Source organism: Cottoperca gobio, chromosome 1 (genome assembly GCF_900634415.1).
Source record: "Cottoperca gobio chromosome 1, fCotGob3.1, whole genome shotgun sequence".
NCBI classification, from domain to species: domain Eukaryota; kingdom Metazoa; phylum Chordata; class Actinopteri; order Perciformes; family Bovichtidae; genus Cottoperca; species Cottoperca gobio.
In genome coordinates, this window is record NC_041355.1 from 8001984 (window position 1) to 8016793 (window position 14810).

Here is a 14810-nt window from a genome sequence, read left to right on the forward strand (position 1 = left end):
GAGGTTTGTACCTGAGCATTTTTGGTTTTGTAAAGAACCTTTTAATAATGTGCCAAGTATTCAAAGTCATGAGTAACACGGAAATATTTTGAGTAGTTTCATGTATAACCTCTCAAAATAGTTTGCACTGATTGCGGCATGTGCTAAATTGGTACAAGTATGTTTTAGGTGAGAAGAGATTTTCTGCCCACCGTTGCACTATTTAAAGTTGTAAAATAGCACACTGCTAACTGCTGTAACAAGCAGCTTTATTTTATAAGGAACAGAATATACAGAACATCAAATATCTTTTTAATAAAAAAATAAAACTGAATTCTCTTCTCATAAACCGTGCAAATAAAAGTGGCAAAGAAAGAATTGGAGATTTTATGTAAACGTCACTGAAATAATGAAATGTTTGGGTTTTTTTAAACACAGCTGTTGGCGTGTAGGACATATTTCTAACAAAAAATACAGCTAACTTTCATGAAGAGTTACTGCAATACCACAACCACAACTGAACTTCAAAAGCATCACAACTGCTCAGAGCACAATCTGCTGTATTTAAGCATCAAAGAGTGGAAAACAGTCCATCTTCTTTAGAACTGATAAGCAAATAGTTGATAAAGTGAACTGAATGTATGGTGAACCCGTGCATGTGAACAAAAACAGATGCTTTAAGCTTAGTACCTTTAAAACATAACCTTTTGTGATGAATGGATACCAACAGATATCACTAAAGGGAACCAGCAAAGTGCTTCTTTATAGATGATATCTCTGAGACGGGCAGTGTTCTCAGCACCAGGCTGGTTTCACTGCACTTGGCCTGGGTACAGGGATTGTGCTGGAGTCAGTGGTGGTGGAAACTGCTCTGGAGCTGTGGCGGGCTGAACTGGCCGGCCTGGGTCCTGCTGGTGTGAACGACAAGAGAAATATTTTTAAATTACAGATTTACCGTTTCATAACCAAATCAGAAACCAAAGGTACAACTGTAACGGGCCATAACAAACGGGTAGAGTACAGGTAAACACACACACGCACAATGATGTTTATCAGGATTCGTAAAAAAGCAACAAGTTCCACTGTTACACAACTTGACAAAATACAACCACAAAAAGCATTTAAAATTCTACAACCAGTACATTAATTTAAATAAACATAACACCAGCTGTATTCTTATGAAAACAGCAGTAAATCAGTAATTACTGATGTATAAATAACCGGGTGATTCTTACCAGGGTCAGTCATCAACTGCTTTTTACTCTCTGAAAGTCTTCTTCTGTTAATTAAATCTCGGCAGCCATCTGAAGGCAGCAGCGCAGACATGTGCGATAAATCTGTAGCCTTTAATTTGAGAGGAGCATCGCAGCGCAGTGCCACATGTTGATCCTCTTGGTTTACCTTGATTAAATCATCAAATGCAAACAACAGCAGGCTGCTACAAAATAACTTCTGCTGGCACCAAACTGCTCTTGTGGGATCAAAGCACTCAGTGAGGGTTGGCAGCACAGGTGCGCGGGTTTGTCTTAAAGTGATAATCCACATCTCCTGGCCCCAGTGGTTAAATCGTACATATGAGGAGATAGTCTTAATATGACCAAGAAGACACACGCTTGTTATTCAAACAGTGTCTTATCTGTTTGGCTGAGAACCTTGTATGAGCACTCAATCACCATGTTGTTGTACTGTTTAGGATATAGAAAACATTAACACAGCAAAAGCCCCCTGCCGGAGGGTGTCTTGCTGGTAGACCTACAGTTGGGAAACGATGGAGATCCAACGTATCGCTGGTAGTCTTCTAGTTGTTCTGAGCGCTTTAGGCCAGGTGTAGGCTTGGTGGAGTCCAGTCTCTTCAGGAAAGCCTGAAAGAAACACAAAGACATTTTGTTACCTTGTGATTCAAAACATACAGTAAATTCAAATTATTTTTGGAAAGCTGTTAAATCTATCAAGTTTATCACGTGACTTTTCACCTTGGAAAGATGTCGGTATATGTATATGAGGTTGTGTCAAAAGTTCTCTTAGGGAAGTTTGAATATAAAAGTGCTTCATAATTTATACTGTTCACATTTAGAGGGACTAAGGGTCCCTCTAAACGTGTGTTGTGCCAGAATTCAGCCATAAAATCTAAAAATGCAGCAGGAGATTTATGTGAATGACATTTGATAGCATTTGATTCATTGAGCCATTTACTGTAAGTTGATCACATTTGTTCTGGCTTTTAACCCCCAGCATAGAAAACACCATACAACATTTATGATGGGTTTATCTTTCACAAAGTAAAACCAGTATTTGCCTTAGAAATAACGAAAAAAAAGAAAGTCCCCATTCTACAAATCCTAATTAAATTATGACCAAACGGCATGATTCAAAACAGTGTAGGCAAGTGGCTGAATGTCGTACATGCAGTGAAACTCCCACATGCATGCTGTGCAGAAATCTCTCAATGAGCAAAAGCTCCACATGAAGCAACACAGCTGACAAATATCTCAACCGTCAAGAAAATGTTTTTCTGAAGTTCACAAAATTCACCAGAGGCCATAAAAAGACACAGAAGTGTCAGACTGGTCACTTACTGCATTTCCAATATAAGAATAGTTTGAAATCTCTTCTAACTAAATCTAGCCCTCTGTATTAATATCACTTCAATTCAATCTTGAAATACATGGAACTAGTTTAACTTGTGCGGGATAAACGGGGTGTCTTACATGTGTGATTCGCAGGCTGGATACACTCATCACACGGTAGATTCAATTACTACACTCTAAGAATAGAGAAGGCAAAAAGCACTCCTAACGTTGAGAGATGGACGCAAGAGAAAGAACAGTTTGTCCTGAAAATGACCGGAACACATTCCCTAAATGAAAACATTAATCAGTATTATGTCAGATCTTTAATTATTAATAAGAAGAAAAATGCATTACAATATAAGTGATGAAAGCAATGCAAGTTTTCTGCTTTCACTCTTCAGGAGGAGACAATGACACTCTGCTGGGTGTCAATTAGAATTTCCTGACACTGCTGCTTGTCTGCTTCCATCACAATGTGGTCAAGCAGAGTTAATTTATGGGGTAAGAGCAGAGACTGTATAGTGAGAGGCCAAAGCTGCAAAGGCTAAACTATCTCATAATGTCACTCTGTGGCGCTGCGAGCCTGCCACCTGCTGCCATCTGTCCAAGTCCATCCGTGTCTGCTTTCAGGGGGGGGGGGGGGGGGGGGGGGCACTTCTTAGTCTCACAGTTCTCAACCAGATTAACTACTATCCTCAAATAAATATAAACTTCAAGAGGAATATATATATATATATATATTACAAATAATAAGTGATATAACTTCAGAAAACCACACAGTTGTGACAGATTATTTAAACTACTTTAACCTGCAGATTCCCCCAGGACAATTGTGCATCATTGACAGTCTTTTCTGAAAAAGTGATAAATAATTGAAAAGAAAATGTGATAAGTTGATACTTGAGAAGATGGCTGCATTGTTTGAAAAATATGTAAGGATGCTATTATGAAAGTGTGGTGTTATGGAAATGGCACAACAACAGACAATTAAAAAAATGGCGCGCAGTATATTATCATTGACAGAAGTTAACCAAGAGATGAGAACAGCCATCAGCAAAGAGCCAACAGCAGCTCCGTGTGTAAGTTTAGATAGACGTAATAACAGCACCAATATCACCTACAACCTGATACTTTAGCGGGCGGGTTTGAAAATTCACCATGATAGATTTGTTTCAACATTAATTGGTACGTTGCCTTTGTTATTAGGTCAATGCACAGAAATAAATTCCACGTGACAACGGTCTTACCTGAAGGTTAGACTTTGACTCCACGGATAGATGGTATACTGATTGGGAATAACAAGTCACTTAAAACACCCCGAAACACACTCTTTGCGTCCCACTGGCCCCAGAATTGACACCAGCACCACAGCGTATACAGCAAATACGGTTCTAATCAACTTCAAAATATATTGTGCTACTTAGCTAGTACCTGAGAATTTGAGAATCCAAATTCTGATGTAGATTTAAAGAGGTGCAGTTTGCAACATTGTGTGCATGGGCTAAACATCAACAACACTATTAATCTACAGCTAATTCAACTTTCTGTCAAATTGACTTTAAAGAGCACTGATTCAATACTGAAGTTCAGTGTTTATATTAAAATGAGTATTGATTCACACAGGAAGCAAAACTCACCAGGTTCTCCCTCTCGATGCGCTGCTGTTCCCGCTGCCTGTTGAGTGCGCTGTGAGAGAGGCGAACCTGAGGTGACTTGCTGGCCGTGGGGGTTCTCTTCTTCACTGTACTTCCTGCTCTGGGCCCTGGGGAAGGGCGCGAAAGCTCCCGAAGAAGTCGTTGATTCTCACGATCTATGCGTTTGACCTCGTCATTGGTGAATGAGAAGTTCTTCCTGTTTCTCCCATAAGGACAGTTGAAGACCAGATTACCTCCAAGCTGACTCTCTGACCTCAGGGTGCCTGATTGGTGAAAGGGACATTTGTTTCAGTTTCTTAATCTGCCTTTCAAAAAGGAGTTACTGTTTTATGCAATGTTTTAATGGTTCTTTGACTCAAGAGTGAACCAAGCAGGATCGGTTTGGGTTACTAAAACACGTGAGAATTTAAATATACAAACAAAGCCACATTCCTATTCCATAATTAACATTTAGCATGGACATTCTTGGATGACTGAGGTGAAATGTTGAATGTTATGTGCTTAAATTATTATAACAGGTTGCAGTATAATACTCAACATACTCATTGTTCCTGATGCACGGTGTACGGAAATATGGTCTGTTGATGTTTAGCACACACCTACAATGATGAACACATTCAGGAACTACAGCCGAATTATAATTCAAATAACAGTCCAGTAGTATTAATGGTCTCCCTGAAGAAAAAAGGCTGTTTGTGTTGTGATTTAGGCTAGATTGAAGATGAAGTCCATTTCATGTTTTATTACTCAGTACATGATGATTTAAGTTCTACCATTGTTTTGTTAGATGGCCCTAATTTATGAAAGACCTTTTTTTGTGGCAGTATTTATTGGTTGAGTTTGGGATAGAGGACAAAGTTATTAGTTTGCAATGTTATGTAATATGTAAGAAGTTATGCTCTTGTCTGAAAAAATGTTCACCACTGTCATATAAGTCCATGTGAACGGGGCAAATTTGAAGTAGCAGTTACATTATACATCACTGGTTCCCTATTTCCCTGTTTTTTTTCTGACTTTCTTTTATTCTCTTATATTTTCTTGGAAACCCCTTCAGTCTTTTGAACCCCTTCAAAATCTAACTATTTAAGAAAGAATATTCACTCTTTCTATGAACAAATTATTTCATGCAAAAATGGCCGACAATGCTGTTTTCAGCCTCTGAAATATGAAGATTTGTCTGCTTTTGTCTGTTTTATAGCATATTAAACTGAATATCTTTAGGTTTTGGACTTACAACTATCACCTTGGACTTTGAGAAACCGGGATGGACATTTTTCAAAACAGTTCTGACATTTTATAGACCAAGAAATTAATTGAGAAAATCGATAATGGATACTAAAAATAATTAGTTGCAGCCTTAGTCAAAGGTAGATATGGCTTAACTTTAAAGGGTCACAGCTCACAAGCCCAAAAGGCTGGGAGCCAGTGGTAAAAGGCAAAGAGCATAGCAAATATGTTTACTCACCCTCGTCTACATCTTGATGCATGTTGCTCAGGCCACTGGAGGGCACACTCTCCTGCTGCTGCTCTTTAAAGCTTCCCTCTTCAGCATCTGTGTGGTTCAGGTCCAACGACTGGAGAGGGCTGATGTCAGGAGAGGAGAGAGGGCTCACATCTGTCACTGTATCCTCTGACTCCTCTGCACGGCCGATAGGCACATCCTGAGATCCTGCTGAGCCCACTTGGGTCCTTCTCACTCCAGGGGATAAAGAAAGCTTGTTGGGCCTGGGAAGGTTGGAGGAATTTGAACTGCTTCTCCCACTGCTACTCCTAGAGGAGCTCTCTGAGTCCGCATCAAAACTGCAATCATTCGAAGTGGCGTATGGACTTTGGGTGTGCTGATTTCCTATCATTTCCTTAGGAGATTGTTTATTTCTCCCTTTAGAGCCCGAGTGTGTGGACGGTAATGCTTTTTCTTCTTTTGGACTCTGGTTGTACACATTCTTACAATCTACCTCTCTACCTTCAGCCATCAAAGTCATAGATGTTCCATCGGGCCCTTCTGACACCGAATTAATGTCTTTCTCACTATGACTGCTATTATTGAAGACTTTATCTGATGTACAGGTAACAAATGATACACTGGACCTGCTCCTCTCTTCTTCCTTTGATTGACAGCTGTTTTCTTTCCTTTCTGCTATGCTGCTACTATTGTTGTCGACTGGCTTTATGAGTTTTCTGGTCTCATCAGTCTTTGGGGACAAGTCAATGTTTGTATTTTCTGTCTTATTTGCATGTAGACTCGTATGTGCTGGTGTGCTCTTCTTTTCCCCTTCATCTTTGCTGGCGCTGTTATCATCACAGTCACTGTCGAAAAACGAATGATCAACTTCACCTTCTAGTTCACTGGGGCTGAACATCGCAGTCTTCCCCAACACACTGAACCTGTAAGGTAGTGTAAGATTTTAGTATTTATTGTATTGCATTGCATTCGTTTTATTATTGTTTGCGTCAACCTGCCGAGTGACTGCAGATGGAAATGAGCTTGTAGCTAAATATGGTACAATGCATCTCCTCTCTTTATGTGAGTATAATGTTGCCATAGGCATATATGGTCCCTGACAATTACATACAAAAATGTACTAAACTAAGATTGAAAAACATTTATTCAGACTTGATGCCGATGTTTTGGTGGTCGATTATACATCTCATCCAGATCTCAAGAATGCCCTAATTGATTGATAAACCATTATACATATTAACACATCTTAAAACATAAAACTATTCAAGATGTACTTGAAAATGTTCGGCAAAAGTGTAAATAATATTTCGCCTGATTTGTAGTTAAGGTCGGAGCTAAAACTTGCATTCACATCTGCATGGTTGCTCCACGGTGTAGCATGGGACGTGGACATACAAGCTATAGTAACGGTACTGTTACCGAAGACACTTTCCATCGTAAACATTTGACCAACCAAGAAGACAAAGCATCTTTTAAACTTAGAACTCAAAACGTTACTTAGCCAGCTTGATATCTAACTAAAGTAGCTAGCTAACTTGGTCCAACTATGAATGTTATATATTTAGGTTAGCTAACTTTAGCTGTATGACAACGATATCTTACCTGGAGAAGGGTCGCCCAATACACAGTGTTTCACATTACAGTTGCCTTTACTTCGTTAGAGAGTGTGTGTTAAGTTGAGGAGACAAATACATGAAACACAAAGCTGCATTAAAAACAAAATCTTCGTTAGCGGGCTTCAACTGGCTGCTGTCAGCGGGACATGGTGCTAGTAACTAGGCAACGTCACTTCCTGGCAACGGTTGTGTGCGTCAATTTGCTTTTTTTTAAAACTGTTATGTTTTAATTTTGTTTTGCTGTCATTTGCAACCAGATATATTATCATCAAACTACTCCACCAATTATACATAGGTTCCTTTAATTTTTTAATATAGGAACTAATAATACATAGATATGTGAATTAATCCAGATGGGCACAATTAGTAAACAATGCGACTGTTTTAAACAGAACATTTTGTTTTTTTGGTGACTATCGAGAAAGTTTATGTGATCAATCCTATCTTCTTGTTAGCAAAACTCCAAAACAGAAACCCAACCTTACAGTGTTGATGTCCTACTTACCTGGACACAGCTGTGAAAACTAGAGCTTTCTGTAATGCATTTGATTTGTAATCTATTTTAGCTAATTGTGTTTGTGTCCTTTTTCTTTTCTTTAACTTTTTATGCACTATTTTGTTATGTTCTGTGCATTACCTTAAGCTTACATTGCCTTGTTACAGTTACTGTTGTTGGCAAACACGTAAGTTCTATTGTGTAGGCCTGAACAAACTATATTTATGTTTCTTGACTTCTGCAGTACTTGCTTCTGTATTTTCTCTCTTTGTTTAATGTTATGCACCAAAACATCAAGACAAAATAAAGTGAAAAGTCTACTTGGCAATAAATCTGATGAGGTTCAAATATAGAGTATTATAATGAGTTTGGTGAGTCTGAATATTGTGTTAATATTATTTTTGTCCTAGAAGAATACATAATTTAATTAATTTTTATATTTGAACCAACTCTTGAGTGACAGACATCAATATAATACAATTTGGCTACTGAGCAACTTGTCAGCACTAGTCAGTACATTATCTTACAGAGAAACCACATTTAAAAAAATCTCACTGCAGTGATTTGTCTTTGTCTGCTAAAGGTTTAAACTACTCAAACATATCTAGAATCAGAACTGGTAGAGGAATAGACAAGAGGTCATTTAGTTTTTCCTTGGGGATCTATTATGCCAAAGTAACTGCTCCCCCTAGTGCATACCCATTAACAAGAAAGGGGATTATCTGAAGGCGCGTCCCCTGACATTATAATTTGTCACGCATTTTCTCTTAATAACATTGTTAGACCTAGAAGTGACACACACTAATGAAATGCCAATGTCCTAGGACAATAGGACTTGGGTGAATCTATCGTATAAACCTGTGTCTGGTCACTGTCATAGAATTTACATGCCTATGCAGGATTGGTAGAGATGAGGATTGAATGGGGGTTAATTCTGTGGCGTCCCATACTTACACAATCAGCCCATGGAGAAGAAATCACAAAGAGTGACAACACGTTTCTGCAAAATGAACCGTCCGGTCTAGGCTCTACAAATTTTTAACAAAAATTCAACTTTTTATTATTAAGTCTACTGTTGAGAAGAGAAAAGCACCCATTTGACTCTGACAACTGAATGGTTGTGAACACTCAATTACAGGGAATGATTGTTTTCCAATAATGGGCTGTGTCAGACATGCATTCAGGCACAGCTTCTTGTCTGCACAAGTAGTTCTCAGAGTAAGACCAAAAGCGCCTGGGGGTCCTAAATGTTTCCAGGAGGTCCACAGCTAAATGAGGATTAGTGTAATTGCCATATATATATATATATATATATATATATATATATATATATATATATATATATATATATATATATATATATATATATATATCAGAATGAGTATGTAGGTGTCCATAAAAAACACAGATATTTGTCCAACGGATGTTTGGGGCTTGTGTTATTTGGCTTCTGTAATAGGACTGACAACAAACAAAAAGCCCAATATGTTTTCCCAAAGCCCAAAGCAAATCTTCAATTTTATTCTTGTTTCATACGACCAACAGTCCAAAACCCAAAGACATTCAATGTACTATTATGTATGACAAAGAAAAGTATCAAATGTGATGCTAGGACCAGGGAATATTAGGTTGCTGTTGATTACAATAACAATTAGCCAATCATTTCCGCTGTAGTCTGCAACTTAAAAATGAGGAACCAAGAAAAACTAAGGACGAAATATGTTGAACAGTTAATTTATTTGTAAAAATCAGCCATTTGTCTACTGGTAACATAAAGCAATGATAAAACTCTGACTATGATAAATTGTATTTCTAAATAAAATTAACCTGTCTGGTATTTATATTGCCATATCAAACAATGGCAAGTACATAAAGTACAGTACATGATATGATCAATTTCTCTTTTCAATACCAAATTACAACCATCTCTAGTTGTGCCTTTGTTGGCAAGACAACATTTTATGTAGGAATTGACCAAAACGTATTACTCAAACTTGCAATGATGGACACAATTCTTTAAAACCAGCAGGTTAAAGTGTCACTCCAAAGTTATGTGGATGCTTCACCAATGTCAGCTGATGCCCGTCTGAAAGGCTGTGAGAGGTCAGATGACCTTTGGCCTCTGAGGCAGACATAGATTATAATACGCAGTTTGGTCCCAAAAATCTGGTCCTTTCCAGCCACACCAGCCCTGGAAAAGATCACATACATACCACATTCAATACAGCACAGCATGTGAAAATGTGTACTTTACAGAGAGCTATGCGGCCAGTGCAGATACTTGGAACAGTTACCTTGTCTGTGATAACTTGCAAGTCCTCTGCTCCTGTGTAATGTGGGTCTAGGATGAGATAGCGGATCTGCCCGGTGGTCTCACTCCATGCCACACCTAGAATAGTGTGCGCTAAAACTCCCCCTCCTGCAACACAGGAAAAACCTTAACCAAGACTGTGTTTGATAGCAAATTAAGATTTATGTCTTTGCAGACCCCCCTTTACTTAATCAGCCATATATCATTACATAAAAAATTGTATTTACCAGATATCCATTACATGTTGCTATAGTGTATTTGTTATTGTGGTATGATGTTATGGTTTTAAAGTTTGTGTAAGCATTATAAGTTAAATTAAAGGCCTAAATCCTTGTAGCACAGTTCTTATCTAGTTCAGACATCCAGCTTACCAATCATGACGGGAGTCCCTTCAGTAAGGAAGTGGTTTGCCAGTTCTCTGCCTTTAGATGCCAACTCAGAGCCTTGACTTAAGAGTGCAAACATTTATCATCAGATGATTCCAAATAAATGTGAATACAGTACACAAGGTTTTATCCATAGGCTTCACACAACACACCTCACAAACATGATCTTTGAAGTGACCCCAAGCAGCTGGTCCAGAACAGCTGAAACCTCAAAAGATCCGATCCACTGGCGTGATCCAACAAAGGAGGCCTGTTTGTCTCCAACATCCACTAAAGCCTGGAGAGATGAAAGCCAATTAAACGCAGCCATTTTCAAAAAGTCTATTGTATTGCGTGTCATATTTACAGCACCACTATTGTACCTGTTGGATCTCCTTGTGGGTGGGCACGGCACGCTCTCCATAGCCTTGCTGCTGGAACCAGGAGCAGATGGTCTGCAGGGAGCGATAAGCACAGCCCCAGCCATTGTCATCGATATGATCCTGCATGTAGTGGTGATAACTGTAGATCCCTTGGACCGGGTACACCTTGAGAAAAGAAACACACAAAATAAAAGATAAAGAGTACTTCTGAGTATCCATCTTGCAAAAGGGGAGATAGAGTGTGACACACTTTAATTTGGTGATGAGCCGCACCTGTCCATTGTCCAGCGAGGGATGTGTGAGGACCAGATGAGGGTTTCGGAGGTAACCATCTTTGTAGGACTCATTGGGAAAGCGGTAAGCATTGGCTCTTCTAAAATATGGCCAGAGATCTGGTAGCTCAAACTGCTGATGCAGGTCCTATAATGACAGAGATTTTGTGTCCAGTAAAAGGAAAAAACATCTTTCAAAAAAGAACAAAAACAGCAGTTAAGCAAAGACAATGCTATGCATTTATCTAAGACAGTGTTTCACGTAAGTACAGGGAGTTGGATCCACTGCCTGTCGGATCAGTTGGACTTCTTGTATCAAAGTATTTATTTCTATGCTACATGTTATTGGAGTAGAGCTGCAATTAGGCTAAAAAACTAAAAATCGGCAACATTTTTGATAATTGATTAATTGTTAAAGTAATTATTTCATGCAAAAATGCTGTTTTCAGCCTCTCTAATATGGAGATTTCCTGCATGTCTCTGTTTTAAATCATATTAAACTGAATATCCTTGAGTTTTGAACTGACAAAACAAGACATTTAAAGACATCATCTTGGACTTTGAGAAACATTTTCACTATTTTCTGATATTTTATAAACCAAACGATGAATCGAGAAAATTATCTGCAGATTTATCGATAATGAAAACAATCGTAGGTTGCAGCCCTGTGTTGGCATGGTTAAGATTAGAACAAAGTAACAATTTTAACGTCAGAGGAACTAAATGTTGCCTGTTTGTTTGGGATTTTAAAGAATCTCAGTCTTACCTTACGTTGCATCTCTAGTTGGCTGTCAGGCACTCCTGCTGGGTAAACCACAGTCACTAGTCCGTTTGGCTCTGGAAGGAGGAAGTGGAGCGGTTCAGGTACCAGCAGCGTAGTCCCCTTTATGTGTTGCAGGGTCACTTTCTCCATCTCACACAGCTGATGAGTTAGCGCCTCCAATAGGCGCTCAAAGGCACTGCAATGCCAGAAGAAGAATCTTTCACAGTGAGCAAAACTATTGATGGTGAGTTCAAGTTTACTGACACTGACTGCTTCAGAGTTATATCAGTGGTATCAAATCAAAAAGAATTTAAAAAGGCAAAACATACTCTTTGATTGTGTCGTTGCAGGTGGTACGGACAACGCAGTCCATGGGAAGAGTTGTAAACAGGAAGTGGGATTTCTGGACTGTTCTCCTGAGGATCGGGGCTGAAAGAGGGCCCGTCTTTGTTGCCTCCATCATCAGGCGAAGGTTAATGACACTCTGAATGACAAGAAGGAATTTACATTGGAGCACAAGCACACACAGACACCATAAAGACAATAAGGCATGGGTGAATTTCGGACTAAATATTTTCATCATCAATTAATTGTCTATGTCAGCATTTTTACAAACAAAAATTAATATTTTTGGGTTTTGGACTATAAAGATAAAACAGAACATATAGGAGGTGTCACTTTTTCAGACATTTAACAAACCAAACTATCGGTCAATTAATTAAAAAAAAGTACTGCTAAGAAGCTGTGGCAGACTATCTAGCGGTTCACACGGGGAGAGAGAAAAAGTGTTTTGCAGTGTTTCACAGCTTCCCTAGAAAAAGAATCACAACTTCAAACCATCTCCATAAACATAACACGTACAGTACATACCGCTACTGAACTTTTTTTGTTTTTCTTTTTAGCAGATCTCTTGCCAGCGCTGTCTTGTTCATCGGTCCTGAAATAAATAAAAACCTAAAATCACACTTCAGCCAAACAAACAAAAGAATAAAGCTGAAGATTTCATATGAGAAAGAAAATGTTTTAAAAAGTGAACTTACTGAATCCATTGATGTATATCGTCACATAGCGTGTTTGGAGTTATGTCTTCAGGTGTTACATAAACACCTCTGTTTGGCCAAATAATAACAGGACTATCACAGACTGTCAGAACACAGGATTCAGATTTCACCTGAGAGTGAAGCGTGGCAAATGTTCTCGAGATGACTTTGTGCATGAGCAGTGCTGAAAGAAGAAAAGACACACAGACAGTTTTAGCATTTTACCAATTACTACACTGTTTACACATTCTACTTTATGCCCTGCTGGTACTGTAATATTCTTGTTGCCATTTGTATTTTTTTAAATCTTTTAATTAATTTTGAAAACACAATATGAAACGGTGCACATTCTTTTATGCGACACTGCACACATAAACATTAATACATGTATTAATCTTGATCTAATAAACACAGTAGAATCTCACCGTCAGCATATTATTTTTGGTTTACTAGATTTTCTACCCGTTTCTTGGTTACCTGCTTGTTTGTTTAGTTTGTGCACCATTTTACATTTACATTTTACATGACCACCGGTAAGCAGGGCATTACCAGCCAAGTCCTGAGAAAGAAAACAGGGTTGCAGTGGGGATTTTGGTACTCTTGAACTCAGTATTTCTAAATTTATGGCTGTGGTCCTGCAGGTAGTGTTATGACAGTTACATATTGTGGAGGCTCTGAGATACATGATTAAGCATGCGAGAAAGACACAAACAGTACGATTTAACTATCCAACTTTGAGAACCACTACGTTCAAATATATTGTAGTAAAATCTCCATGAACGTACCATCTGTGCTGTCCAGCTGACATTTGAAGTCCAGCGGCCCTCTGACACGAAGGATGGTCCCTGTGTCGGAGGAGTCTGTAACAACCTTAGGTTAAAACAAGAGAAGTAAATAACATGAGAGAGAACCAGCTGGCAGAGTTTATAACGTCAAAGCAGATCATTTAGTGACAGCAAACAAGAAAGCGAGGAGCTGCAGTCAGCAATATAGTTAAATATACAGCTTAAAAGAAAGCAACATGAACGTTTCGTTGAGCTAATTCAATATTAAACTTACCATCGTGGAGTTCAGTCCAGTAATGTAAAATCACGAAGAGTTATGCTATTCTCTCTACGCGCTGGAGGCTGACATGTCTGTTGTAGGAAGTACTCAACGTGTCTCTGGCTGCTGCATTCTATTGGTCCACACTGACCCCGCCCACTTGTGTTGCATTCAAGCTAACTCGTAATTAGAAGACTTTTCAGGATAACAGCCTCAAACCTTTTTATGAAGGGTTAAGTGATTTTTCCTTTTTCCTTTTTAAAAGGTCTGAATAGATGAACGTATCTACAACAACAATTAGAGAAATGTTGTTATTGTTGTTAGCTGGCTGCAGTAAAAATCTTCATCTGCAAAGTTACAAGTAAAAAGTTAAATATTTCTCTCTGAAATGTAGATTTACAGATCTAAAGTACAAGTAACTCATACTTGTACTTAAGTACAGTATTTGAGTAAATGTATAGTAATTTTCCACCACTGTTTTTTGTCACACCTTTCTCGGTAGATTTGCATTGTTTTTCTCCTATTCTGTGCTGTTGCAACTAAATAGTGTCCAATTGCAGTTTTGAGCTAAACTAAGAAAAATGTTTGGACATTCATTGGTTCATATTCAAGCTGCCAGTCTATGGATTTATTTAACAAATAACTGGGGACAGTTAGGAAAGCTCTACATGTGCATACATACTTGTAATTACTTGCAATTAATACTGTGTTAAACAGAGATGTGCACAGACTGAATAATTCAGTCTACATGAGCAAGCAACAGAAATACTTTTTTGGTCCTCTATTGCTCTTCTTACGTGAAAGTTCATTACTGGGGAAATAAATAATGGTAGAAGTGGCAGAAGGTTAATTAA

At 38.4% G+C, this 14810-nt stretch overlaps 2 protein-coding genes across 3 annotated transcripts; both read right to left on the minus strand.

Moving 5' to 3' along the window:
* Positions 1–234: 234 nt before the first annotated feature.
* On the minus strand, positions 235–7471 carry cfap97 (cilia and flagella associated protein 97). 2 transcript variants are annotated; one of them, XM_029432687.1, is made up of 5 exons: positions 7269–7470; positions 5670–6589; positions 4187–4467; positions 1736–1841; positions 235–890 (listed from the first exon to the last, which is right to left on the minus strand). In XM_029432687.1, the coding sequence occupies exons 2-5, from the start codon at positions 6562–6564 to the stop codon at positions 775–777; spliced, it is 1398 nt and encodes a 465-aa protein (XP_029288547.1). In that variant the 5' UTR covers positions 6565–6589; positions 7269–7470; the 3' UTR covers positions 235–774. The 2 variants fall into 2 exon arrangements, with proteins under 2 accessions (XP_029288547.1, XP_029288554.1); XM_029432694.1 differs by having other exon boundaries at positions 752–887; positions 7269–7471.
* A 2027-nt stretch (positions 7472–9498) lies between these two features.
* Positions 9499–14113, minus strand: ufsp2 (ufm1-specific peptidase 2). Its single transcript, XM_029435781.1, has 12 exons — positions 13972–14113; positions 13698–13782; positions 12913–13096; positions 12743–12809; positions 12202–12356; positions 11876–12068; positions 11111–11257; positions 10838–11002; positions 10628–10752; positions 10461–10537; positions 10073–10197; positions 9499–9969 (listed from the first exon to the last, which is right to left on the minus strand). The coding sequence occupies exons 1-12, from the start codon at positions 13972–13974 to the stop codon at positions 9883–9885; spliced, it is 1413 nt and encodes a 470-aa protein (XP_029291641.1). The 5' UTR covers positions 13975–14113; the 3' UTR covers positions 9499–9882.
* Positions 14114–14810: the final 697 nt, after the last annotated feature.

Bases quoted from the DNA above. Each gene is read 5' to 3' on its own strand.
- cfap97 (XM_029432687.1), bottom strand. From the start codon at position 6,564: ATGTTCAGCCCCAGTGAACTAGAAGGTGAAGTTGATCATTCGTTTTTC. The intron at 4,468-5,669 runs GTGAGTAAACAT...TTCACCAATCAG, and splicing joins GCATCAAGATGTAGACGAGG to GCACCCTGAGGTCAGAGAGT. The intron at 1,842-4,186 runs GTGAGTTTTGCT...TGTTTCTTTCAG, and splicing joins GCATCGAGAGGGAGAACCTG to GCTTTCCTGAAGAGACTGGA.
- ufsp2 (XM_029435781.1), bottom strand. The intron at 12,357-12,742 runs GTATGTACTGTA...CTTGTCATTCAG, and splicing joins ACAAAAAAAGTTCAGTAGCG to AGTGTCATTAACCTTCGCCT. The intron at 9,970-10,072 runs GTAACTGTTCCA...GATCTTTTCCAG, and splicing joins TGCAAGTTATCACAGACAAG to GGCTGGTGTGGCTGGAAAGG.